Here is a 27,283-nt window from a genome sequence, read left to right as displayed (position 1 = left end):
GGCTGTTGGGTGGAGCTGGGTCTTAGCATTGAGATAGAGATTTCGGGGAGCGCTCTCGCCGATTGATATTACATGGGGCTGGGAGGTCTCTGGTGGTCCAATGTCCTGATCTCGGCTCTCCCACCTCAGAGGCTCAGGCCTGACACCAGGCTGGAGCCCCAAAACCCTGTCAGCCACATGGCTCAGAAGAAAAGGGAGGAAAAAAAGAAAGAAAAAAAATTATTAAAATAAAAAATAATAATAAAAAATGAAGAAGAGAGCAACCCTACCAATAAACAAATGCACCAATGATAACATGTGCTAACAACTATACTAAGATAAACTTAAAAACCAGAAACAAGGGGCTTCCCTGGTGGTGCAGTGGTTGAGAGTCTGCCTGCCGATGCAGGGGACGCGGGTTCTTGCCCCAGTGCGGGAAGATCCCACATGCCATGGAGCGGCTGGGCCTGTGAGCCATGGCCACTGAGCTTGCGCATCTGGAGCCTATGCTCTGCAACAGGAGAGGCCACAACAGTGAGAGGCCCGCGTACCATACACACACAAAAAAAAAACCAGAAACAAATCAGTCGCAGACAGCAGACCCCAAGTCTACACCTGCTCCCAAAGTCCACCGCCTGAATTTTGGGACGATTCCTTGTCTATTCAGGCATTCCACAGATGCAGCGTTCATCAAGTTGATTGTGAGGATTTAATCTGTTGCTCCTGAGGCCGCACAGAGAAATTTCCCTTTCTCTTCTTTGTTCACACAGCTCCTGGGGTTCAGCTTTGGTGTTGGCCCCACCTCTGCGTGTAGGTCGCCCTCAGGCATCTGTTCCCACCCAGACAGGAGGGAGGTTAAAGCATCTGCTCACTCATGCCAAGGGGAGGGAGGGGTACGGTAGTTAAATTTGGAATGCTGGGCAAGCCTACGGCGGCAGAGGCCAGTGTGACTTACAACAGCCTAAGGCGCACAATGTGTTCTCCTGGGGAACTTGTCCCTGGATCACAGGACCCTGGCAGTGGCGGGCTGCACAGGCTCCTGGCGGGGGTGGTGGTGGTGTGTGGATAGTGACCTGTGCTTGCACAGAGGATTCTTGGTGGCTGCAGCAGCAGCGTTAGCATTTCATGCCCATCTCTGGGGTCTGAGCTGATAGCTGTGGTTCACACCCATCTCTGGAGCTTGTTTTGGCAGTCCTCTGCCTTCTGTGGGCAGACAGGGAAAGAATCCCCTTTCCTCGTGCACCCCAAAACAATGGTCTCTTGCCTCTTCTGCAGGTCCAGAATTTTTCCCGTACTCCCTCCTGGCTCGCTGTGGTGCATTAGCCCCCTTCAGGCTGTGTTCACACAGCCAACCCCAGTCCTCTCCCTGGGGTCTGACCTCCGAAGCCGGAGCCTTAGCTCCCAGCCCCCACCTGCCCTGGTGGGTGAGTAGACAAGCCTCTCAGGCTGGTGAGTGTTGGTCGGCAGTGATCCTCTTTGCGGGAATCTCTCTGCTTTGCCCTCTGCAACCCTGTTGCTGCGCTCTCCTCTGTGGCTCCAAAGCTTCCCCCCTCCGCCGCCCGCAGTCTCCGCCCGCAAAGGGGCTTCCTAGTGTGTGGAAACCTTTCCTCCTTCACGGCTCCCTCCCATTGGTGCAGGTCCCCTCCCTATTCTCCTGTCTCTGTTTTTTCTTTTTTCTTTTGCCCTACCCAGGTACGTGGGGATTTTCTTGCCTTTTGGGAGGTCTGAGGTCTTCTGCCAGCGTTCAGTAGGTGTTCTGTAGGAGTTGTTCCACATGTAGATGTATTTTTGATGCATTTGTGGGGAGGAAGGTGATCTCCAAGTCTTACTCCTCTGCCATCTTGAAGGTTTCCCCTACCCCACCTAGTTTTTATTTAGTCTTATTCCTTCACAATTCCTCACTAACATTAGATTATTGGTGAAAATCTGATCAGAGTGAGTGATGTAGGAAAGCCACAGATTACTAAATCTTTTAGTGGACGTTAATAGTTTTGAAGAATTCGAGTATTTCATATGGGGATCACTCCATATTCTCCTCTTAAAAAAGGCAGTAAGAGTTTTGTTTCTGGCTTGGATTAGGGCCTGATCAATTGCCAAAGAACTGCAGGCTCTCATACAGAGATTCAGAGCAGAATTACAGCTTCTCAGCATGGAAATCTCAGAAAGCAAGTAATTTAGGCCCCCAAACAGATATTTTAAACAGAGGACCTATTCTCTTTAAAAGTATGGGATTTATCTAATTGATAGTCATTTAAAACTTTCTGCTGTCACCTGCCTTTCTTTCTTTAGATGCCATCCTCTATTACCAGAAGATGCTCTGAAGCAACAAATATCTAGAGAATTAATAGGATTCTAATTTAGTGCTTTACTGGGTTTCTGTAAAGCTGGTTAATTTTTCTGTAAATTAATGCAAATTATTCAAAATAGAAAAACAATCACTAAGAAGAAATCATTGGCATAAAAACTCAGATGTTGATCCATGACACCATTATTTTTCATAACAATTATTTTACTCAACTCAATTAAATTATCTTTTTGCACTGGACCGATATACTGTGTCTCTTCCTATTTCCCAACTTGGAGCAATTCTTGAAATTACATTATTCATTCATTCATTCATCTATTCATTAATTTGGCAAATATTATTGACAATCCATTGTGTGTCAGTCACTGCTCTTTTTTTATTACATTTACAAATGATGGTATTATTATAATGTATGAAATCAGCATTTACTTTTACAATCCAAGTAAATTTACCAAATTTAAGAATCTTAGAGATCTTGTCCAAAAACCTAGGCACGTGATACTTGAGAGAAATCAGATAAGGGGCAGGCTGTGCATTTTGCAGGTCAATGTTTTTCTAAGACATCTGTATTAGAAACACTTGAAGTGCTTATTTAAAATGCAGATTCATAGCCCCAAATCAGATTATCTGGGGCCATGGCCCAGGAATCTGCATTTTTAAACCAGTGCTCCAGGTATTCCTTGTGCACCTAAAGTGCCATAGGAATCTTATGGAAGAGGGAGAAGAAAGGAGCTCTGCACACAGTCCCTTCGACAGGAACATCTTCACTTTTAAGTTTTTAACTTACTGGGGTCCCTGTGTGGTGTATCCAGAAAAAAAAATAGATTCCAGTGCTAGAGTTTCTTTGAAAATCCCTTCCTTTAAGTGTAACTTCACTATAAAGTCATATATATGAGACTCTAGCTTGAACCATCATTATATTTTAAACATGGTGTAGTGAAGAAGCATGGATTTTGGAATTAGAAAGATAAACCTTCACCACTTCTAGTTGCATAAGCTTGACAAGCTAGTTAATCTGTGTGAGTCTTGGTTTTTTCTTCTATAAAACTGGGACAATACCAAGGAATAATGACAAGGTAGTTGTTCAGATTGAAAGATTCACAGATAAAACACCTGACAAAAGAGTTGGCTCAGATGGGTGCTCTCCGAGTTTTAAACATCCTCCCCACTCCCCAATTTTGTCAGTTTTTACAGAGTAGCCACACAAAAACTCTTTGCTGAAATGCTGTTCCTGAAGACATTAACCTTTCTGTTGTACAAGACGTCAGATGTTAAATTCCCTTTAGAATGTGGCACCAGGATCAAGTTCACTGTTTTTTGGTTAAAATATTATGTTTCTATTTAATATCAATGGGAATTATACACACCACCATAGTTTAGTTTAAGTTACTGGTAATGTTATTAATGTTCAATAACAAAAACATTTATTACTCTCTATATATTGCTTATATTTATTTTTTAAAGTATCTCTTTCTTATTTATTCACCAATTTTTCTTATCCATCCAATTGGTTTATTGGGAGCATACACTGTCAAGTGGAAGAGCTAGAATCTGACTACCTGGGTATAAATAAACTTCATTTACTAATTAGCTGAGTGATGTTAGATGAACTATTTCTTAGCCTCAAACTTCCCAGGTGTTAAACTAGGCTAATACTTCTTTCATAGAATTGCTGTGGGAGTTAAATAAGATAAATCATATGTAGCTCTTAGAACAATATCTGGCATTTGGTATGCACTCTAATGATGCTATTTAGTATTATTTACCACACAGAGAGTAGTTACTGACAATAAAACAGCATGTAAGTGCATACAAAGCATACATTATAAATTAATAATGTAGTAAATGATATTCTCATTTATCTCATGCAAGAAAAATTAACTACTACCTTTATGAAATTTTGATCTTTATTTCACTCCTAACTCTAACCTATTACCCATAAAGGCATTCCTCATTTACCCTCAAGATTATCTATATGAGTGAATGGATGAGCAATCAGAAATGTACATGCATTGATCCAAGTTCCATTGATCCGTGTTATGAAGAGCAGTATAACTTTGAAGGACCTAGTCCCTTCTAGGATGGCACACTCAAACAATCATGCTGACAAAAAAAGATACTTTCAGCTCTGCTTTGCTCTGGTCTCCTTAAGTATAAACACTGCAAATGAAGGAACTACACTCGCAGGACTCCTGCGAGTTGAACAAATCACTTCTGTTTCCTTCTCTCTACCCATGCGCCAAGTTCATTACTATTAAAAATAAAACTGTGAGATCTTGATTAAATATTTACAGTGGGCAACACTGTGACCTCAACACATAGTTCTTATAGCCCTCTTTCTTTATTTCCTAAGAGCCTCATCTCTTTAGATGAGCCCAATTGTCTACCTCTCATCTCTAGCTCCTCAAATAATAATTACCATCACTTCTAAGACCCACTCAGAGATACTCACTGAAGCTTTTAAATTATGGTACTTGATTGACTTAGGAACAAGAATAGCAAAACTGAAATCTATCAGAGGCATTATGGACCATTATTGTAAGACTTCTTGGTGTTAAGGTGGAACAGAACTGCTTGCCCTTTACCTTGCTGCAGGAAGAAATAAGAAAGAATCTTCAGGCAAACTTGGTTGTTACAGAGCTTCTGAGATCATTGGCACAAATAAGCAACTAATGTGTTGATTTGGTGGAAAGACAAGAAATGTTTCCTTCCTGCACTAAAATACAGCGTGTCCTACTTTACATTGTTTAGCATCAGGCGGTCTGAATTTCCCAAAGGGCTTAACTGCTAATTAGCTGTGTGAAGTTGCCAGATGAATGCTGTTAAGCCTTAATGTACCCATTCTGGTGAAATACCACAATAGTTAAATGAAGCTAAAGTAATGATCTCTATTACGTGTTGCAGCTTGACTTAGCTGTGCCCTCCGTTGTATTATAATATTTACAACGTGGTGTTATGAAGATCATTGTGTATGTATCTTCCTCTCCCACTAGGCTGGAAACTCCTTAAGTATAAGGATTGTCCCTGATTTAACTCTGTATTCCATGATACTAGCTTGACACTTAGCAGACACTTATCAATGTTAAGTAAGCAGGGACTGAGTGAGGACCACTGAGAACTATCTCTCCAGGACTTTGGATACCTATACATACAGTTAGTAAACATTCATGAAAAACCAGAAACCTACTCAGAAATGTGAACTTTTTCTAAGTACAAGATCTGAAAATATATTAATAATTACAGAAATCATTATAATCAGAACAATAAATTATTATGTTTCCTATGGTTGGTTTCTTACCTAATAGTTAAGATGCATAGGTAACTGCTCCCAACTAAATGATCTGGACAGAGAGTAGAGTTGATAGGCTGAGTCCAAAATGGAATATAAAGTAAAGCCATACATTGAGGTGTTTAAAAAAGCAACAATATAGAATGGAGCAGAATTGACAGCAACTTATATGAGCTTTGTTTTTGTTGACCATAAGCTACCCCACCAGCCAACAGTGGGATGAAGCTAATAAGCTATACAGAATGCATTGTATTAATTCAATGGGTAGGTATTTAGACCAGAGAAAATAAAGTTTACTTTCAGCTTTTGGGTTCTTTATCTTCCTTCCTCCCTCCCTCTCTCCCTCCCCTTCCCTCCCTCCCTCTTTCTTTCTTTCTTCCTTTCTCCCTCCCTTCTTTCCTTCCTTCCTTCCTTCCTTCCTCCCTCCCTCCCTCCCTTCATTTCTTTCTTTCTGTCCATCTATCTAAAATACTATTGGTAAATCTAATTTTGGAAAGACCCATACTGTAACCAAAGCTAAAGATATATGGACACTCTGGATTTCCTTTAGCTTTTCTTCCTTATTCTGCTCTATGACAGCTAACAACCATAGCTAAAAACTTCCTGAGCATTTATCAGCACCCAGCTACTATAGCAATAAATTACATATATTAACTCATTTAATTTTCACAACAACCACTATCACTCTTTTTCCACAGATGAAGAAACAGAAGCACAATAGAGTCTAAGGTCACAAAGTTCATGAATGGAAGGGCTGGTTTTAACTGGGGAGTGTGGCTTCAGGGTCATTCATAATCATTACCTCACAGTGCCTCTCCTCTGAGGATGTTGTAAATGGAAGGTGCAGGAAAGCAGTATAGTTGTGACATCAGGGAGAAAGATGTTTGAAACACAAGAAGCAAAATAGGAGTAGATATTTTTCCAACTTTGCTCAATATCGCAATCTTTATATTACCAGAGATATATATAGATATTTTAAAATTAGTAGTGTACTTTTGTATAGTTAATACAATGATAACTCTGATTCCTCCATGTTCCGTCTCTCCAGAGAAATGGAGAAATTTGACTATGCCTAATTTAAAAGCTTTAGCACCTAGTAGTAAAATTCCAATACCTCAGAGCAATAAAGAATAACAGGTACAAATCTGCTAACACAATTTCTATATAAGTCAGTAAGAGAAAAATTTAAACATTGCATGAATGACAATCCTAATGAGGAGAAGAAATTATGCAATGATATCAGACCACTTTGGGGAGGAAGGGATAGTATAACACCTTTCGCCTTTATTCAAGTTTTCAAATATGGCTTTTTGTACTACTGAAATGGTGAGAGATTCATGAAAATGTAAAAGAAACACAGTTTACTTTATTGCTGACTTATTTTTGACCCATATGAAAATGTACTAATGTAATAATCAAAAGTGCCCTTGACAGCAACATGCTATTGGAAAAAATTACATTGAAACAAAATTAAATGACAGAAGGAAAAAATAAACAGAACCTGTACTAGGAGGAATTCATATATCATAAATGCCTTATATTTACTGGGTGTGTGCATATATGCACGTATAGATATGAGATATATATGCATATAAATTACATTTAATGTTCCAACACTCTTAAGAAAAAGGAAGGCATGGTTATACTCATTTTACTGAGAAAATGGAGTCTCAAATACACTACACTAAGCACTTTGCCCAGTGGCACATAGAAGTTAGGCAGGTTCAGAGAGGATCAGATGACAAAGCCTCTGTCTATGATAATACAGGGCCATCCAAAGAAGGGCAGCATTCTTTCTCCTGACAAGGAGACTATATGCACGTCTGCTCCCTGAACCAAGGTGAGGGAGAAAGTGGACAGATGTGGAAAGGACACATGAAGAGGGACTGTAAATGTAACATCTGGAAAGGTAAGTAGGGGAAGAAAGGAAGCAGCTGAACTGGTCACTTTTATGACACATAAGTTGATCAGTTCATTGATAATTTGCCATTCTACTCCATACAGCTCAGTAATTCAAATAAACTTGTGGGATTCTCCACAGCTTGGCAGAAATGTAAAGAAGCCTCCAGCCAAGAAGTCATTAGGGTAGGCTAAAGAAAATCAATTTATTTATGATCTGTCACTTCTATAAGCTGGGGAATTAGAGGTTTTCCAATGTTAGTCAAGCAACTGTTTTCTAGCCTCTTTGTAAAACTATTTTTAAAGTTCACCTTGACCGAAAGATGACCTTAAAAAAAGCTTTACCAAGATGAGAAAATGTTTTCCACACAGCCATCTGTGAGTGCCATAAGGAGATGCCTCTTCAGGGCTTGATTAGGGACAAAGCAAGCCTCCATAGGAGGATGTCCACACTGTGAGCCGAGCTGCCCCACTGCGAAGCAGGCACAAGGACAAACCCAGAGGATGTGCGGGCATGCCTGGAATGGGTAATAATTTTCTTAGGCATGGAATTTAGCAAGCCATTACAAGAAAATATTGTGAGAACAAACCAACAGGAGGCCATGTTTGGGTAACCAGCTATCGGGTACAATGTGGGATGTTCCTTGTTTAGAAGAGAAAATGAGACAAAATTCATTATATTCACATAACTCAGAGGGATGAATGATGGGGATAAAAAAAATGCCCATTTCTCCTCAAAAACCTGGACAAGAACATTGGGTTTCCATTATGTGCACATTCTATAAAAACTGAATCAAAAAAGGTTGATTGTCTTCCTTTTTCTGATATTTACTAAACATATATTCTCTAGTTATCTTGGTGGCATGCGGCATTTTCTATAAAAACTTTGTATTTCATGACTACTTTAATTTTTTCCTATTTCTGTAGGTATTTCACTTTAGTTTATAGCTGGAGGAGCATACTCTGCAATTTTAGTTTTCTAACTCACTTTCTAGGTAGGAGGTTTTGGACTGGACTGATTATATCTTAGCTAATAGGGTATTTCCCAGAGCCAGCATGCCTTGCCAGATATTTTAAACATCACCAAATAAAAAGATATCCATTCACCTTTCACAGCACTAGTTTAGTAGACATTCCATGGTTTCTGCTAAGAACTGCTCCTGAACAGAAGGCTGGTTTGGTTTAAGAATGTGGTTTAATTAATGAATTCCTCAGTTTCTGTTTTGTCCCTATGCTAGTTTGCTAGGGCTGCCATAACAAAATACTATAGACTGGATGGCTGAAACAACAGAAGGTCATTTTCTCACAGCTCTGGAGGCTGGAAGGCTAAGATCAAGGTGTCAGCAGGTTTGGTTTTTCCTGAGGCCTCTGTCTTTAGCTTACAGATGGCCACCTTTCTCACTGTGTCCTCATGTGGCTTTTTCTCTGTATACACCCATCCATGGTGTCTCTCTGTGTGCCCTAATCTCCTCTTTTTATGAGGATACCAGTCAGATTAGATTGGGACCCACCCCAAGGGCCTCATTTTAACTTAACTACTGCTTTAAAGGCCCTATACCTCAAAACAGTCACATTCTGAAGTACAAGGGGTTAGGGCTTTAACATATGAATTTGGAGGGGACAAAATTCAGGACATAACAGTGCCTTAGAGAACATGCATGAGATTAAAGACAATTATTACTATGTAAAAGTATGCCAGGCCTGGGTTCAAATCTTAGATATCTTATTTATTAGCAGTGTGATTCTGGTCAAGACATTTTTGCTCTCTGATCTTCAGTTACTTTGCTATAAATGGTGAAAAAGCAGTTGTGCTTACCTCACAGGGTACAGAGAGGCTCAAATAAAATGTCCTGTAAAAGCTTTGCTAATCCTTAGATGCTAAATTACTTTTAAGGTAAATTTTTACTAAGAATATTATATATGAAAGTATGCTGTGCTAAATTTTTATACATTCCTTAATTTAGTTATATGATTAATCTCACTAGACAAATACAGAGAACAATTAACAATCAAAGGTCCAATCAAGAAATCTAGATGAATGTTCAGGTCTACATCCTGACTTTCACTCACTCTCTAATATTAATTAAATCACATTTCCAATCACCTCCATCCATAGATGAACATGGGACTACACTACCTACCCCAATTAAGGCAAAAATGAAAGAGGGAGGGAAGAATAGAAAGGAGAAAGAAAAGGGGAAGGAAGGAGGATCTTCACTTTAAACATGAAGTGCTATGTGACACTTAGTCTTTTCCTTTTACTGAAAGATGTTTTACCACTTTCAAATTACATAAAAAGCGTAGAAGTTGAAATAATTAAAGAAATGGATAGAACTAGATGGCAATATTTCTGACATCTCTCAGAATAGATCCACAATCTAGTAATCTAAGTGGTAAAGCTATTTTGAAAGACATCTGATACACATACAGCACATCTGATGAGTTAAGCTGGGTACACTTAAAAACTAAAGCTTTCATTAAACTATCACAGTGCTAGAAATACCAGAAGACCTTGAGAAGTGACAAATGTAGGGGACAGTTCTGCCAGAGTGCCCTGTGACCTTGCATATGCCCACAGAGACCATGCACGCAAGGCTCAACTGCAGTCTGACCATGTCTGTGCAGAATGTTCTCTGCCATCCTTCCTGGAGCATGGCAAGACAGATATTCTGTGAGGAGCTGTTGCACAGACTATCTTGCAGGAGGCTCACCATTTTGCAGAAGGCTGCCATGAGGCTGTTTCCCATCAACCTTCCTGGTTCCAGGGAAGCATGGAATTTTCCACTTTGTCCTTTGGGCATAGCTGCAGACCATAATGCCGCTTAACTACAGTGTGGAATTGACTTCTCAGCTACAGAGTGACCCACCACTTGTGTCATGTGTCATCTGGTCCCTTTGGGTTTGGTGGTATCCTGTGCGAACAGGGACATGGTGAACTAACACCATGCTGATGTTAGTGTGTAAGTGAAAACACTGAATACATTTGGGCACAGCAATGTTTCCTTACCAGCCAAGTCTATGAATAAGTCAACTGTTTTAAAATGTATCCAGGATTTCTCTTAAACATGTTTGGTAAGACATACAGACACAGAAATGATAGTCATGAAGGAAGAAGGTTTATTCACAGTTTCCTATAGCAGGAGGAATGGCATGACATGTGGGGCCACATGGGGAAGCACCAGGGTCAGTCAGGAGGCAGAGAGAGATGGGGAAAAGCATGGACAAGAGCCTCATTGTCATTTTCATGGGAAAGGCAACGTAAGACAGGGTAAGCAGAATTAGGATTGCCTAGTTTGAATAATTTCAGAGGGCTCTGAGGAATAGGGGCTGTCCTGAGTTGTCTGGTACCTAGCCATGGGGTGAGTAAGATGGGATCAGTGGTCCAGAAGTGTAAGAGCCCTGTGACAGCCAGAGAGAGGAGGTGGTGGGGATGTGGGCTTTGGATTTTTTGGCTTGCATATGAAAGGCGCACTTGCATGCCAATCCTTTACCTTCTCTAGAAATTGGCCAGCCCTGGAAGTGGCAGTATCTCATGGGTAAGCAAGGACCCAAGATGTCAAAGCATCAGAAAATATATAAAATAAAATTATGACTGATACATTGTTCAAGGAGATGACACTGTGCTGTTGCTTAAGGACTGCTGTACTACTCAACGATAGACACACAAAAAAGAAAACAAGCATTTATTTAGCATCTCTGTGTGGGGATATAGAAGTAGGTGAGACAGAGTCCTGATCTCAAGGAACTTACAGACCAAAACTAATGAAATAGAAATGAGGCACCAGACCAAACAAACAAAAAATCTTAGAAAAGATGATCATTAATGTAAGAAACTGACCATGATTTCCAAAACTATTAAGAAAAATGTAATGCATAAAAAACGTTTTAGAGACAGTAAAAAGTATACAAATCTTAAGTTACCTTTGAATTATGTTAACACAGAACCTTTTCTTTCAATGAAAACTTTAGTGTCTATAAATTAAAAGCCCAGAATAAAAATTGTAAGTTTAAAATTACTGGGAATACACAGGTAAACAGATTTTAAGTTCCATCACTTGCTCTGTAAATTCAGAAAGAGTATACCACTCTCACTAGCCAGTCTTGGAAACTCTCTTACCTACTGATACCCTTGATTGCACAGGGCCTTGGCTGTTGTCAACTTAAAGAAATATTTGCTGAATTACTGAAGCTGAATCAACGCCTTTCTCCAGGTGTGTGTATGTTTGCACCTGTCTTCCTGTATAATGTCATTACTTTACACTTCAAAAGAAATTTAGATTGGAAACAAATGTCAGTACATCATGGCCATTCTCTGGGGCCAGTGACTTCCTCCAGAGGGGAATTCGCTAAGCTCGCAGCTAGGCAGTAGGTTGGCACCCTGCAGGCAGACTGGGGAAAGAAGAACAAAGTCAGTAATTCAGATTTTCACTTATTTACCTTTTCCACCCCAGCTCTCCCTGCTGCATTTGGGATTCTCAAATTAGGAGCTGCACAATATTTCCAGAAAATAAAACTCTGTGACTTTTCTGGAAGGTTGCATGGAGTGGGGGAGGGTCCTGGGGATCCCGCTGCTCTAGATCTATTGTTTCAATAAATCTCTTTCCAGCCTTGTTTCTCAACTAAGTCTTTCACAGAACTGAGTTCTGTGGGGCAAACTGGCTCATTTCTCACTGGGTTGGAAGTTGGGTTATATAGTTCTGTCCATTCTGCTAAGTGTGAACACTTACTTCTCCTCCATCACTTTCCTTATTCAAAAAAAAAAATTGCATCTTTCATCCGTTGCTTCATTCTCTCATTGTCCCTGTGGGTTAATACCTTTCAAACAGTCCTTTGTTGTCACTTCTGTGGGTTTGGGGAAGAATAGGAGATGATAAACTCTGTTGGTCATTCTTCCACGTTGATGAAAAACTCCCAGTGCAATTGGGTAGAATATGCCTTCTCATTTTTGTATCATCAATGTATTTCACAAAATCTGACTGTAGAAGATACTCAATGAGAAAACATTACTGAAGAGGTGACTATGTAGAATTAATATACACTTGGACTACAAAGTTAGATAAACTAGTTGGTTGAGCAAATATTTTCTGATCATGTATTCCATACCAGGGCCACTGATACATGATCTGAGAGTAAATAAAACACAGCTTTTACTTCTTGTGGTCCATATTGTGGTAAAACTCCCTCAGAAAGGGGTGAGCCTGAAAAATTGCAGTGGGCACAAGAGTATGCATTACCAGGCTTCTTTCTAGTGTTAAGCATCTAGGAGGAAGAAAAAGCCACAGAAACTTGATTATAGTAATATAATTAAGAAGTTAATGGGCAATACCTGGTAAAATTAATTCATCATTTATAAATGCCATCTTCTTTCTTTGAATCTCTGTAACTGTGGGAAGTCAAGTCTAGGCCGTAGACCTTAGTGATAAAAGTAGACAAAAATTAACTGTCTTTGGTCTTAGACTGCTCTATCTTTAAGCAGGAAAAATGATGCATTATTTTAGTTTTGCAACTCAAAGAAATAAAAACAGGCAACTTTAAAATTACCCCCCCCCAAAAAAAAAATCAAAATAACTAAGTTTGGTGTCAGATGCAAAGAATCCCTTGGGAAAAAATGAGGATTGAAGATAATTAAGAGGAATGTATAATTCAGAACTCATTACCAGAAGACAAGGTTAAGCTAACTTAAGTAAAATGGAAATTTATTGGCGCAGTAGCTGAAAAGCTTCAAGTATAGCCGGATATAGGTGCTCAAAAGTTGTTCTCAAGACCAAATTTCATTGTAATCTATGGCTCTGCTCTCCTCTGCACTAGTTTCACTTTCAGACAAATTTTACCTTAGGTTTATACCTACTAGCTTAACAACATGCAGAAAGAAAGGGTCTCTTTCCTCAACTGTTCCAGCAAAAGTACTGGCCATAATTATCTGATTGGCCAAGGCTGAGTCACATTCCTTCCCCTAGCCTTGATCCAGAGATTGGGTGGCCCCACTCAAACCACTTGGACTGAGAGTGGGATGAGATAGTTACCCAAAGGAAATCCAAGGAGATAGTGCCAGGAAAAGGGAGGATGGCTTTGAAGCCATCAAATACTACAAATAGCTACAAATTGGTGTAATCTAATACTGGCCTTGGAGTTTTGGCTGTATCACCGTTTTCCAAAACTATTTAAGTTGTGAAACAAGCCAGACTGCTTGGCACTGAAGGGTGGTTTTGAGTGCAGTTATCTTGAATTATTTACTGATCTTCCAACACATTTGCCCCCAGCAACCATTAAAATCCATCTCTTGCCACCTGACCAGAAAGGTTAAGAGAAATAAATATTCAGTAACCTCTAGAGAAAGGGTAGAATACTTATTTTTAGCTTTCTGGTATTTGATCATAAATGCTTTCAGCCTGTAATGACTTCAGTGAGATTTGTACATGTGAAGGCTGCCAAAAAAGAGAAGGGGGAAAAAGTCAAACATTAAAAGAAACCTCCTTGCTCTCATCTGAAAGAGGAAGATCCTTAAATTTTTAAAGAAAATGTTAGTCCTATTTTGACCTTCCTTTTTGGGTTCTCTAAGGCTTAGTCTAACAAAGAGGTCAGGTAGCAAAAAGCTTTAAAAACCAAAGATTTTATACGTAGAACTCATTAACCCTTTATTAACATGTCTTTGATAAGGGAGAGAAAGAGAGAAAGCAGGTCTTCCCAGGCAATCCAGTCCTCTATATTCTCAGTATCTTCCACAGATGGGCCCTGGAAGATTTCTAACATGAAATTTGTTCTGAGGAAGAAAGATCACTAAAAAGCACATGATCTCATGAAGATGTATGGGTCCCAAAAACTGTCCTTCTGAAAAGAACTACCAAATTAGTTTGTCACCTTAAGATACCACTATTTGTGGGGTGAGAATGACCAAGTGACCAATGATTTTTCACATGAAGCTTACATCAGGCTTTGCTTTCCAGACATTTTACATCATCAGTGCAACTCCGTTGATTGTATCTTCTAGATTGACGCTTGGAATGATGCATCCATCATCAAACTCTGTTCCAAAATCATTTGAAATTGGCAGTTTTCAGGTATCAACTTGCAATGGCTTAACACTCAAAGCCACCCTAAGGTTATACTGAGCAGCCCACCTGGAGGACCCCCCAGAGGGTGATCCATATCTGCCATGATGTGTGGAAAAGATGACGCTATTTGATTCGAGTGCCATGTTTCTCAGACTGAGCCTCTTCTACAATGTCCTTCATCTGCCTCCATATCCCTCTCCCTTTAACTGATGAGCTTTCCCTGACCAGCCCCCAGACCTCCCGATGGCTTCCTTCCACCAGGAACCCCCACAGACATGGAACACTCAGCACTCAGCAGTAAACAATGGGGGAAATTTTGCTCAGTGAAGAACTCCAATGCTGCAAAAGAAAGGGTGTAGTTTCCAAAACTGTCATTTTGTTCACATGTGAAATTTGACCGTGTGTAAATAATTCCCCAAATCTCCAGCTAATGACAGAAATCACACTCTAAATTAATTCCACATCACAGGCTAGAGACAAACCTAAAGGTCTAATCTCACAACTTTTCTGACTCTCCCTGCTCCAAACAAACCCTCTTAAGTCAACCTTCTCCTTTCTCAATAGAGTCCTGCATATAGCAAAAGGGATAAGTAATTTTGTACATGATTTCCACAAGAAATTGTTTCAAAGAGAAATTTAAGAATAAACAACTACCCAAAATGTCTCTTTGTAACAAAATGTGACAGAGGGGAGTTAGGACAAATATCTTATATTTACACGGAAAGTAAAACCGTTTCCCTGGAAACAGATCTGAGCAGTTATGCAAATGACATGAGTTAGCAGAAATCTGACCCAAAGAATAAATGAAAGGGACAAAATGGCTAACTGGGACACAAGTCTGTTTTGCGGTCATCAAAAATAAGAACAAATGTGAAAATTATGTAATGTGACAGTCCTGGTATTTGGATAAAAGTGATGGACATAGTGCTGTGGAATTCTGGATGTGCCCCAGTTCTGGGAACATTCATGGTTTGTTCCAGGGAAGTTTACATAAGCATGGTCCCTTGTTTAGCCCTCCAGCTATTGTTCTGTTTTTGCTCTGCTTTGTTCTGTTTCTTTCCACTACACGTTCTCAGCATGTTGTTTTCTTCTCCTTCATTGACTGTGCCTATCTCCTAAATAAACATGGCACTTTTTCACTGGATAAGATACCCAAGTACTATGGTGAATGGACTGATGCTTGTAAAGTAATCAAGTCTCAAAAGAAAAGCCCCTTGATTACTACCCATGTCACCTTACCCTGAGAAGTCTCTTACTTGACTGATTTCTTTGTAAAAGAGAAAAGGGCATTTACAAGCTGAATGCAGAATGAAACAGGAAGGATTCAAATTATTTAATGGGATCAGATTATGATATATATATATTATAATATTTATCACACTATATGATAATGTATTATCATAATTTGTATATATGTACACACACACACACACACACACACACACACACTAGATTATCCTAGATTTAAATGTCAGCTCTACAGCTTACTTAACATGTGTCCACTGTGTTCCTATAAATACCTTCCCTGCAAGCAGTTTCGCCTACAACTAACTGGCTGTGAGGCCATTTTGCTGAAAAAGACAAAATATATGGTTGACATCACACTAGAAAATGATAACATATCAGTTTTTGCAAATCCTTTGGTGAGCTAACCTAAGCCATATTCTGTTAAAATTTTCAACGTTTTCAAGAGACTTATACTCATCAGGAATCATGTAACCATTTGGGGGCCAGGAGGATAAGAGGAGGTTGATTCTCCTTTTGCCTCCAACTTCTAGTATTATGTCATAAATTTGGAAAACACAGCAAGAGAGAACAAGCCGTTGTAACTAAATTAGCTAAAGAATCGATCATTAATGCCTTCAAAAGCTGTTGGGAATTACTAGCCGCCTCTTCTATTTGCTTAACTTGGAAAACTTCTGATTCTGACAGGTGGGAGGGATGACTGCTCACCAAAGGATTTGCAGAAACTGGTATTTTATTATTTTCTACTGTAATCAAAACAAAACTGTCAATCAACCAGTTATTTTTTTCTTTTATAGCAAAATGGCTTTACAGCCAGTTAGTTGTGCTGTGAAACTACTTGTGGCAAAGGTGTTTATGATGAAAATACCTAGAACCTTTCTAACAGTCTCTCCTTAGCCAAGTTATTTAACTTCTCTGAACTTTACTTATCTTTGTGAGGACAATAATATATAAAAGAATACACCTAAAAAGTAAATATTTACTGAATATCAAGTATATTGTAAGCACTCAATAAATGCCGGTAGTTCCTATGATAGTGGTTATGACCAAAACATTGATATTCTTATAAGCATTGGAGCTGGAGCTGTCACTTAACACATAATGTTCTCCTTTGCAACATGAGATACAGGACTAAAATCCAGGTCTCTTTACTACCAGAATATATATACTTTTTGCACTATTCTAGACAGGGTTGAAGAATATTTACATTTAAATATGGGAATGTCTGATGTTGTAAATATTCACTTTAAACAAAATAAAATTTAAATTGAGAGTGTCTTGGACTCTGGAATCCATGCTGAGTCCTCATGCTGAAACCCATCTAAGCTAGTAAATGACAGCAAACTAATTACACTGAGTGTTCTTTCCACTGCCAATGAATCGAAAAGTGGAATTTGTTGCGGATGTACCTGAATGCCTGGGACATCAGCTGTCCTATGAGAAGTCATTACATTTGCTGAGTATCTACTATCTGCCAGACACTGAATCTACAGAGGATTCAAATTGAAATGAGAAATTATTCTTGTTCTCCAAGTGCTTACAGCCACTAGTAAGAATCATAGCACATGCTCACTGAGGACAAAATGTCAGGTAAAATAAACTCCATGAAGACGAACATAGTGCTAGAAAAACTCAAAGAAAGGAATGATTAATACAGGCTGGCTTGGGGATGCCAATAGGGTAGGATGAGGGTAAGGACAGGATAGCTCTCTATCCTAGAATTTCTAGGAGGTGAAAAATGGAAGCCCTTCAAAATATGTTCAGAGAGAGAGGGAAATGAAGACAAACCCAGATGGTATCATCAGGATAAAAAGGCAGAGCAAAATGGTATACCTCGAACATTGTGCACTGATTCATCATTTCACAAAACACATACAGACCAGCAATTCAGTCATCAAGATTTATTCACTCTTGGAGATAATGAAGGCTTTAGTATCATCCCAAATAAACGTCTATCTCTACAGTCAATTTTGATCTCCTCCCAAAAGAAAGCAATGCTAATTCATTAATTTAAAGAAGTAAAGCTCCACTTTGATAGGCTTTTCTTTAGCAACCTATCATTTCTATGATTTTAGGAAAAAACTCACCAATGAGCAAAATTAAGCTTTTCAGGCCTGTTGCTTTAAAGAGAAGTCAACATTTGTGAAAATTTTCAGAGTAGGTAACTAATAAATGAAAAGTTAATATGTCTGCATCATTTAAATCTCCCAAAACAAATTTGCAAGATTGCCTCTATCACTATTTTATTCATTCACTAAGAGTCCAGATGACACAATTAGCTGGGTATTGACATTATGATAATAAAGAAGCTAGTTAAGAAAGTCAAAACGTGATTTATTAAAGGAAAAAAATCAATATCAATGTGTAATGATCTTAAGTTCCAATGGTATTATATGAAAAGAACAATTAATATGCATTCATCTCCCTAGAAGATTTCAATTTCATATGTTTAGTTACTTGTGAGGAATGAAAGATAGGACACATTAAAGCGTGCTAAAATCTATAAGGCACCTTGAGAATGTGGGAAATGATCATCAACTAATGAAAGTAATAGGTATTCAACAAATACCTTTTAAGGAGATACTAAAATAACCTTGTGCCAGATGCTACAGAGCCTCCAGCACAGGTAATTACCCCTGGTCTTGCAACAGATTAACTATCTAGGAGGAAAGAGAACGTATAAACCTGGGCCTAATCCAGGCCTCTGAAGGTGGTAATAAAAGTAATAATATTATTGGTATTAACTACAGTAATTTTTCCATTTATTGCTAATTTCCTGTGTGGCACACACAGATATATTGAATTTCCCAGTAACATCAACATCAAAAAATAAGAATAAACCCCAAGTATCCCATTTTTTCTTGCTCATCTCTTGTGCATGCATTATCTATATTTATCTAACCCTTTTGAACTGTTTATATTTTTAACACATGACCAGTAACAACTTCTACTTTTCATTACCTAGGCTTCTTTTTCAATCAGTCAAATTTTCAATCGAATTTTTTCAAACTGTTAAATCTGCCTTGAGGTTAGATTAATAAATGGCATGAAATAGCTCTAATTCTGAGGAGCTGATATTCATATGGTTCTAAATATGGGTAGGATAGTTTCCTATTTCTGTCCAATTTCCTCCTATGTTATCCTCAACACCTTATTCAAGACCTCAGTGGGGTCTTGTTGATCACAGGAGCACAACAGAGCAGCAACTTTAGGGACTAGGCTATTGGTGACCCTCTAGTTCCTTTCATGGGTCTTAAATATTAGTGCTGAACCTGCCCCAGACTTGACTTTGCATTATTTTTTATAAATGTATTATTTTCTATTTGGTTAAATTTTCTCTCTCTTGATAACTTTCCATAAAGTCCCTCACATATCCTGGTGTTCTCATCTTTGATTTTTGTTTTCTTTCATGTTTGGGTTTTTACTTTTTGGAACAATTTGGCATCATCTGTAAATCTGAAGAGTCCAGATGCCTAAAGATAATATTTAAATTCTAAGATAAAATTCAACACAAGTTGGGATTCCCCAGACTTACAGACAGTTGTTTGTTTATGACTGCACTCTGTTTTCTGCCTTTTATCAATATATTGTTCCTTAACCATGCCAAAATACTCTCAACACTGCCATGTACAGTTCTTCTTTGTAAAAATGTAGTAGTGGTTTTTGGAAATTCTAAAAAAAGTACATCAATTGCCCTTTTTCCCCAAGTCCAAAAAATAAGCTACAATATTAGTGAGCCTCAATATTTCTCCATAGAACCTTGGCTACATGTTTGTGCATTTACCCTGTGTTTATCTATGAACGCTGTCAGATTCCCAGGTAGGAATGAGAGAACTAGAAGTTCATCATAGTTCTTAGAGTCTTTTCCAGAGAGGTCCTTAAGGATAGAAATCTGCTATTCTGTAGGCACAATGATTTTTGTCAAGTAAATTACATATTTTGGCTATTGATAATGATTTACTCTTGAGTTGTGTTCATAATCTTAAGTAAAAAGGTCCATCTCCAGAGATTTATTTACAGCTGTTGGTCATACAACAATAAAATGATTCAGTTGTGTTGGAAAGAGTCTTTGCCCTAGCGAGAACATATAGGGAGAAGCCATGTTCTGAGTAAAGGATAAGGTAACAGAACTACTCCAGAAAACCAACACAGTTGGTAGTCAGAGAGGACTCTTATCTGTAGAATTTTGACAGACATATTTATGTATTTGAACAGACTTTCCCTCTCTGGAATGAAGTTATTTGGAGGACAAAATCCAATCCAATCCCAATAATATTCACTTAAAATACAAAATAGCAAATTCAGATGTCCAAAAAGCACTCCAGAGAAACAGCACCACCATCTACAGTTACCCTGAAAGAGAAAAATAGTTCCTGGGTCTAATTGGCGTGGCTACAAAGAAAACTAAAGGTGAAATCAAAGCATTAAGGTATTACTGAATTTTTACCATTTCTTCTAACATTCTGGTGAAAACAAGAGCTTGCTTTTTATCTTGGTCAAATCAAATTGATTCAACCACATTTTAAAATAAGTCATTTATCTACAAATACAGTGAAAACCCAATACATAGCTAACCTTATCATTTTCCCAGTAGTATTTAGCTATAGAAAAAGAATTATCTAGAACAAATGCCAGAGAGTCCAAGTAGCTGAGATTAGAATTCTTTACTATTTCTAACCACTTCATGGTGCTATTTTACAATAAGAGTGACAACCAAAATGGGGTGAAGAATCTTTCACAGCAAAGATGATTTAAATACCTGTTTGATTATGTGATAGTTCAGCTTCCCCTCTGTTCCTCAGTTTGGCTGATTGTGTAGTTACCATGTGCCAGTTGTTTTGTGACTTTGTCAGAGAAGTATGTCAAGAAGATGACAAAGAAAGGACTGGCTTTTGGCAAATGTCTATGTTTCTTGCAAATCTAGTTAAAATTTTTTGTTTTCTCCAAGAATTTATTTTTTCAGAATTGAACTTTAAGAACTGCCAATATTTTTAGATATTTTTTCTTTCTTATTTATTGCTTATAAATTTCCTCTTTAGATTCTTGAATTACCAATGGGATATTATAAAAGCAAAATATTACAAGCATGATTCATGCCAAAATATTTTACAATTGTTTTAAAAGCAATCTATTTCTCTCTGAATTTCTGTAGAACCCATGCTAGCCATTCCAATGACACATGAAAAATATTTCACAGTAAGATGTCAGTTTCAGAAAAGAGCATCTTAGACTCTTAGAAATATCTTAGAATTACTTAGACAGTCTTACAGTCTCCAGAGAAAAATATTCCATAATATTTATTTCTAACTTTATTGTCCTTAAGTTAACTCCAGATGTAATCAGGTTTAAGTCATAAGGCACCCTGAAAGCTGTTCTCAAAAACTTTAGATGCAAAATATGTACTTATTAAACTTGCATTCAGCCAGTCCATATCACCAAGCTTTCTCCTTTTCTTTCTTACCAGTGCAGCTACCCACAAGATAAGTTTAAGACTATACAGATCATTTCTCCATGACACTAATAAACATTCATACAACCTTTGGAAGAATAAAAGATAAGAGGCAGGACATATTCAAATTATTTCATTTAAAAGCAACTTAAGTTTTAAGCTCATATATACTGCTGAGTTTCACATACATGCCTGAAAAGAACAAGGCCTCACAGAGAACTGCATACCCTGTTAGAGGACCAAAATAATAATAAAATATGAATAATGATTCATTATCCAGTAATATGAAACATAATAATTCCTATTTCCATGTAATTGGAGTAGCTCAGCATGTTACTGGTTAGGGCTTCCTTTGTTATCAAACTTGCTGAGAGTAAGAATAGAACACAGAGGGAAAAAATGGCCTGAGTGGATTCTAGAGAATTAAAGATGCTTTCTTGAGCCTAAGACTTGAGGCTAAAGTCTCAATAGAGTACTATCTAGCCTTAAAAAAGAAGGAAATCCTGCCTTTTGTGACAACATGGGTGAATCTGGAGGACATTATGCCAACTAAAATAAGCCAGACACAGAGGACAAATACTGCATGACACCATATATATGAGGAATATAAAACAGTCAAACTCATAAAAGCAGAGAGTAGAATAGTGGTTGCCAAGTGCTGGGAGATGGGGAAGTGGGGACATATTAGTCAAAGGGTACAACTTTCAGTTACACAAGATGTAAAAGTTATAGAGATCTCCTGTACAGCATAGTGCCTATAGTTAACAAAGTGTATTGCATACTTTAAAATCTGCTAAAATGGTAGCTCTTATGTTAAATGTTCTTACCCAGAATTAATTAATTAAGGCAGAAGCAAATTTTATGGGATGATGGATATGCTTATGGCATGGATAGTGGTGATGATTTCACCTGTTTATACTTATCTTCAAACTCGTCGAGTTGAATACATTAAATGTATAGAGGTTTTTATTTTAATCATACTTCAATAAAGTAGTTTTAGAAAAAAAGACTTAAGGCTAGCCAAACCCACACATCATAAGGACTATTAAGTAACTCTTCTGACTATAAATTTTGCTCTTGCCAATTGGTGGCAAGCCATTTTATGAGAGCATGTAAAAAGTGATCCATTCAGATGAAGAATGGAAATAAGTTGCAAAAGAACAGTAACAAAAAGATGCAACTCCTTAAGTATCGATGTGCTTGTGATGGAGAATATCCTCAAGCTATTAAGACAAAAGACAGAAATATATGAAATGCAGGAATGGCTGACTTACAACCCCCAATTTATTTCTGACCATTTTAATGAAAACCTACACCATTTATAAAGAACTGAGAAGAGCGGTCAGATTTATTTCCTGTGGTGGCTTATCTGGAAACACAGTAACTTCCCAGTCAATCCATTGAAGAAAATTAAACTCATACAATGGGTAAAGGCTTATTTCACCATGATCTAGAATAAGTGAAATACTGAATGTCCAGAATATGAAAACATTCAAATGCCCACCACTGATTTCATTTCTTGAACTTGAGGGGGTCCAGTCATAAAACACCAATGGAACTGTCTAAGCTATCTCACAAGTTGAGAAGGCAATTCTGGGGGAAAACAAGGTTGTGATTGGACATTGTCCTACCCAAGGACATCTCCTATCCCATAGTTCAAGAGATCAACATGGAGTGTTCATCCAAAGAGTTTTCATCTGATGTTGGGACCATGGAAACCAGGAGGGTGAAATTAACAACTCCAAAACCAAAATAATTAGAGAAGTCTTGGATGTTTAGCTGGAAGAAAGCATTTATCAGGAGGTGGGGAAAAATAAACAAACAAAAAATTTCCAAAGCCCAAACCACTGTTATATTATCTATGTAATAGCCATGATACTGGGTTTGGATCTCAGATGTTGTGAGAGGATGGAATTGCATCATCATGTTCTTAATACAGCTGTTTTCCCCTGAGGTAGATATGAACATTACTTGGCCACCATGACATGTGTATTATATATGGGTGCTGCCCGGTAGAGCTGGATAGTTTCCATCCCTCCACATAACTGTTAATATCCCTCAATCTTAGAGGTTGAAGAGGCTCTTGGCTTGGAGTAAAGGAGCTAGAAGGAACTAGATTCTTCTTTATAATCCCTTCTCCCTCCCACAAGAGAAATAAACAAATCAAAACAAAACCAAAACAAGAAAAAACCATTAGACAAACTGGGGTGGGCTTGATTGAGGCCAGACTGCAGAAGAAATAATCAGGGCCCTTGAAGGGAAACAGAAAGCTCTGCACAAACACGTTGGCCACTGCACCCAGTAAAAACTGAGTGCTGGCCTGGAACCCAGTCTGGCCCTGCTGCCCTACTTAAGGCAGTACCTCTTAAACTTTAGAGTTAAAATTGTGATTCAGATTCAGTAGGTCTGGAGTGGGCCCAGATACTGTATTTCTAATAAATTCCCAGGTGATGTTGATATTCTTGGTTCATGGACCATGCTTTGTTCATCAAGCCTTTAGGGAGCATAAATGGGTAACCTGAAAGAGCTAGATCAACAGTATTTGAGACAGTTTTTCCCTTGTGAAATGGTCCATAACAAAATAGACTCCTTTCCCCAACAATCACACTACCTTCCTCTCACACATTACATCACTCATCACAGTTGGTTTCTGATTGAAGTAAGGGCCTAAAGTTAGTAGATCCCTTGTTTCATTAGCGGCTCTGAAGTAGAACATGAAAAAGAGAAAGAAGAAGCAGAAAGAGGCAGGAAAGTAAGCAGTGGGTAGCAAGTCAGGCCAAAAGAATACAGGGATTAATCCCAAATCACCATAAGAAATAGCAGGAGAAGAAAATTACTAAAAAAGACCAAAAACTGCTAGTAAAGTAGATGGAGATTCAGACCATTATAATTTGGGAATATTAATACAAAGAGGTTGGTAAAATACTAGACATAATACTAGACATACAAATTAAATCTACAGCAAAGCATCTAATTGAACCTGTGAGGCAGAGAGCTCCTAAAAGTTTCTAGGAAACACTGAATGATAATTAGAAACTAATTACAGTAATATGAAAATTGTCATTGATATTCTCTTTATTTCACAGCTAACATTGTTGGTTTATGTTAATGAACATTAAAATAATAACAGGCACTTCATGGTTCAATCTCATTCTTACTTTTTAATTAAGACCTTAATATTGTCAATCAAGAGTTCTTCCAATACAATGCTATATTGGAATTGTATTGGAGGTATTATTACTTGAAGAACTCAACCAAAATTTTAGATTTACCATTAGAGCAGGTAACTCTAACTTGAAGCTCAGCTTAAACTGATGGGCAATCCTTTTGCGTTCAGCCATTAAATTCCTGAATTAAAACGCCTCTGGATGGGCTATGCACTATTTAATTGACCACAGCTCCCAGTTCAGAAGGGCAACTTAGTGAATTTATTTGCCTGGATTGTGAATGCATTTCAGTTTACAACCCCAGTATTGAAGTATTTTAAAGAGATAAGTTCTCTTTTTCATTGGTTGACAAAATACAAGTAGTTTTCATACTTGTGTTTAGAGGTAAAGTTAACTCTCTGAGTTATTGATGGCAAGGAGCTTAATACTTACTCGACGATACAGGACATATAAAAAAATAACTATAAGGCAAGGTGGGGCATAATAACTACTAACAGGGAGGCAAAACAACAATAACAACAAGTCTTTTGAGAGAACAGAGAACAAAACTCAGGATAGTTTTCTCCAAAGAGCTCTCTGAGATAGCTGCTGAAGAATGGACAGAATTTAATGGTCAGAATGACCTCGAAGTCTGGAAGTAGAATACTGAGGAAGGAAGAGATAAAGTCCCAGATATGGGAAAATATAGGGCATCATCAAGGAAGAACAAGAAACTGGAACAAAGTGGGACTGAAAGGCAGTAACAGGAAAAAGAGAATATGTTTTATTAGAGCAAAATGTCATGCTACTGCAGCTCTTATCTGCTCCATTGCTTTCTCTCTTTCATCTGAGAGCAATGCAGCTATTAAACATCAACATCTGGGCCTACTTATTTATGTTCTGGACCTAATTATTACCATTGTACCAAGGCTGAAGGATTCCTGGTCATTGGTCTTCTTTTGATCCTTGTTCACAAGAAAGCATCACACAACTCTTGTTCATGAATTCCATCAAGCACCCTCCCCTCCACATGCTCAGCACCAGCCTCCTTACTCTTCTTACTGGCTGCGAAGGTTTGGGTCTTTCTGATTCTGTCTCTTCTCTAAGTCATGCCATCCAAGGACAAAGCACACCCGAGTCCCCAGAGCTTGGCCATTCACTGTCTCCTGGAGCCAGAGCACCTATTTCTAACTTATTATTATCCATTTTCTCTAGGGCTTCTCTAGTCACTTTCAACCAAATCTGTGGCGTTTCCCTATTTCTAATAATAATTCCTATATCTCACAATCACCCAATTAAAAAACAAAAACCATTGGTTCATGTCATCTTATATCCTATATACTTAGTTATTCACCAAATCCTCATGCTTTTTCCTCTCTATTCCTCCACTCCCTGGCTATCAGATCCTTAGCATTCAAACTATTCCTACAAGAGCCTTATACCTATCACAGTGACAAGGACCCTTACTGAATATCAATTCACCCCAAGCACTTTCATCATAACATTCTCTGCAAAAATTGTAGGTATCTCCATATTTTCTGTTATATCAGAATTAGATTCTTTGGTTGGCTTTCAAAGACCCTAGACCCTCCTTATTTGACCCAACTCTACCTGTTCCCATCTATCCACCCTGTTCTTAGCAGTTTGGTCACTCCCAGTTTTGCATGCAGAATTGGTTGAGGTAGTAGTCTTGAGGCTGATATAATTCCTCATTTTTCAAACTCAGCTTATCACTGCTCTTCAGGAACCCTTTCTTGCCTCTTCACTGATTTTTGTCACCTTCCTAACTTTTGTATATAATCTACAGCACACTGTTTCATACATCTATATTTTAATATATATATATATTTTTTCTGTTATTTCACATTTGTTCATTATGTCTTTGCAACTACTTTTGGGTAAGGTCATGAATTTTTCTTTTTTTGCTGTTTTGATTTGTTTTACTATCAAGTCAAGTATCCAACATGATGTTGAACATGACATAAATTTTTATAAGTAATTATTGAATAATGAGTTAGAGAGAGCGTCAATAGTAAATGACTAGAATAGATTTTACATAGTTATATGAAAAGTGCTGGAGAAAATAGTGTTACATTGAATGCAAACTTACCAGAGAAGACACTAGGTATCTTGGAAAGAAAGCTTTTGACGGTACGAATAGGAATTCCATTTTTTTCATCTTGCATGCGTGCTATGACGTCTTCCATCTAAATAACAATAATAAAATAATTAAAACGTTTTAAAAGTTGAACTTTTTGAGAAAAATCAGTCCTCATAAGAATTTTGTATACCTGTTTTCCCTAAGAATAATGCCATATTCTTGTCTTTCTATACTTTGTCACATTAATATTTTCAGTTTGGTTAAAAGATGATTGCGAAAACAGAAAGAAAGGTGGCTATTTCAGAGTTCATTAAGCTTAAGAAGAATTTTGTGCTTGGAATATTGCCTCTCTCCTGGTTTCACATTCTTTGGTTATAAATGATCAGAAAACATTGTGATAACAAGATCCACATTTCATTAATGTTATCTCTACTGAAGTCAGTGCAAAAGAAAATAGAAGACTTAAAAGCATCAATTTGGGGCTTCCCTGGTGGTGCAGTGGTTGCGAGTCCGCCTGCCGATGCAGGGGACACGGGTTCGTGCCCCAGTCCAGGAGGATCCCACATGCCGCGGAGCGGCTGGGCCCATGAGCCATGGCTGCTGAGCCTGCACGTCCGGAGCCTGTGCTCCGCAACGGGAGAGGCCACAACAGTGAGAGGCCCGCGTACCACAAAGAAAAAAAAAAAAGCATCAATTTGGATTTTCTCTTCAAACAAGAGAGTTTATATGATTTGGTTTAACATAAATCCACAACCTGACTAGAAATACAGGACTGACTGTCAGCAACTGCTTCTTCTCTTGCCCAGGCATTTACTAAA

General features: G+C 38.1%; 1 protein-coding gene across 1 annotated transcript in view; it reads right to left on the bottom strand.

Moving 5' to 3' along the window:
• RGS7 (regulator of G protein signaling 7) overlaps nucleotides 1-27,283 on the bottom strand; it is a 545,100-nt gene that overhangs the window by 220,125 nt on the left and 297,692 nt on the right. The window contains exon 3 of the mRNA XM_027122480.1: nucleotides 26,475-26,571. Within this exon, the coding sequence (XP_026978281.1) occupies nucleotides 26,475-26,571 (97 nt within the window). The remainder of the gene's footprint in view (nucleotides 1-26,474; nucleotides 26,572-27,283) is intronic.

This window comes from Aethalodelphis obliquidens, unplaced genomic scaffold, assembly GCF_003676395.1.
Source record: "Aethalodelphis obliquidens isolate GAN/ISIS:26980383/991018 unplaced genomic scaffold, ASM367639v1 scaffold24, whole genome shotgun sequence".
In the NCBI taxonomy this organism is placed as follows: Eukaryota; Metazoa; Chordata; class Mammalia; order Artiodactyla; family Delphinidae; genus Aethalodelphis; species Aethalodelphis obliquidens.
This window is presented reverse-complemented; position numbering and strand designations above follow the sequence as displayed.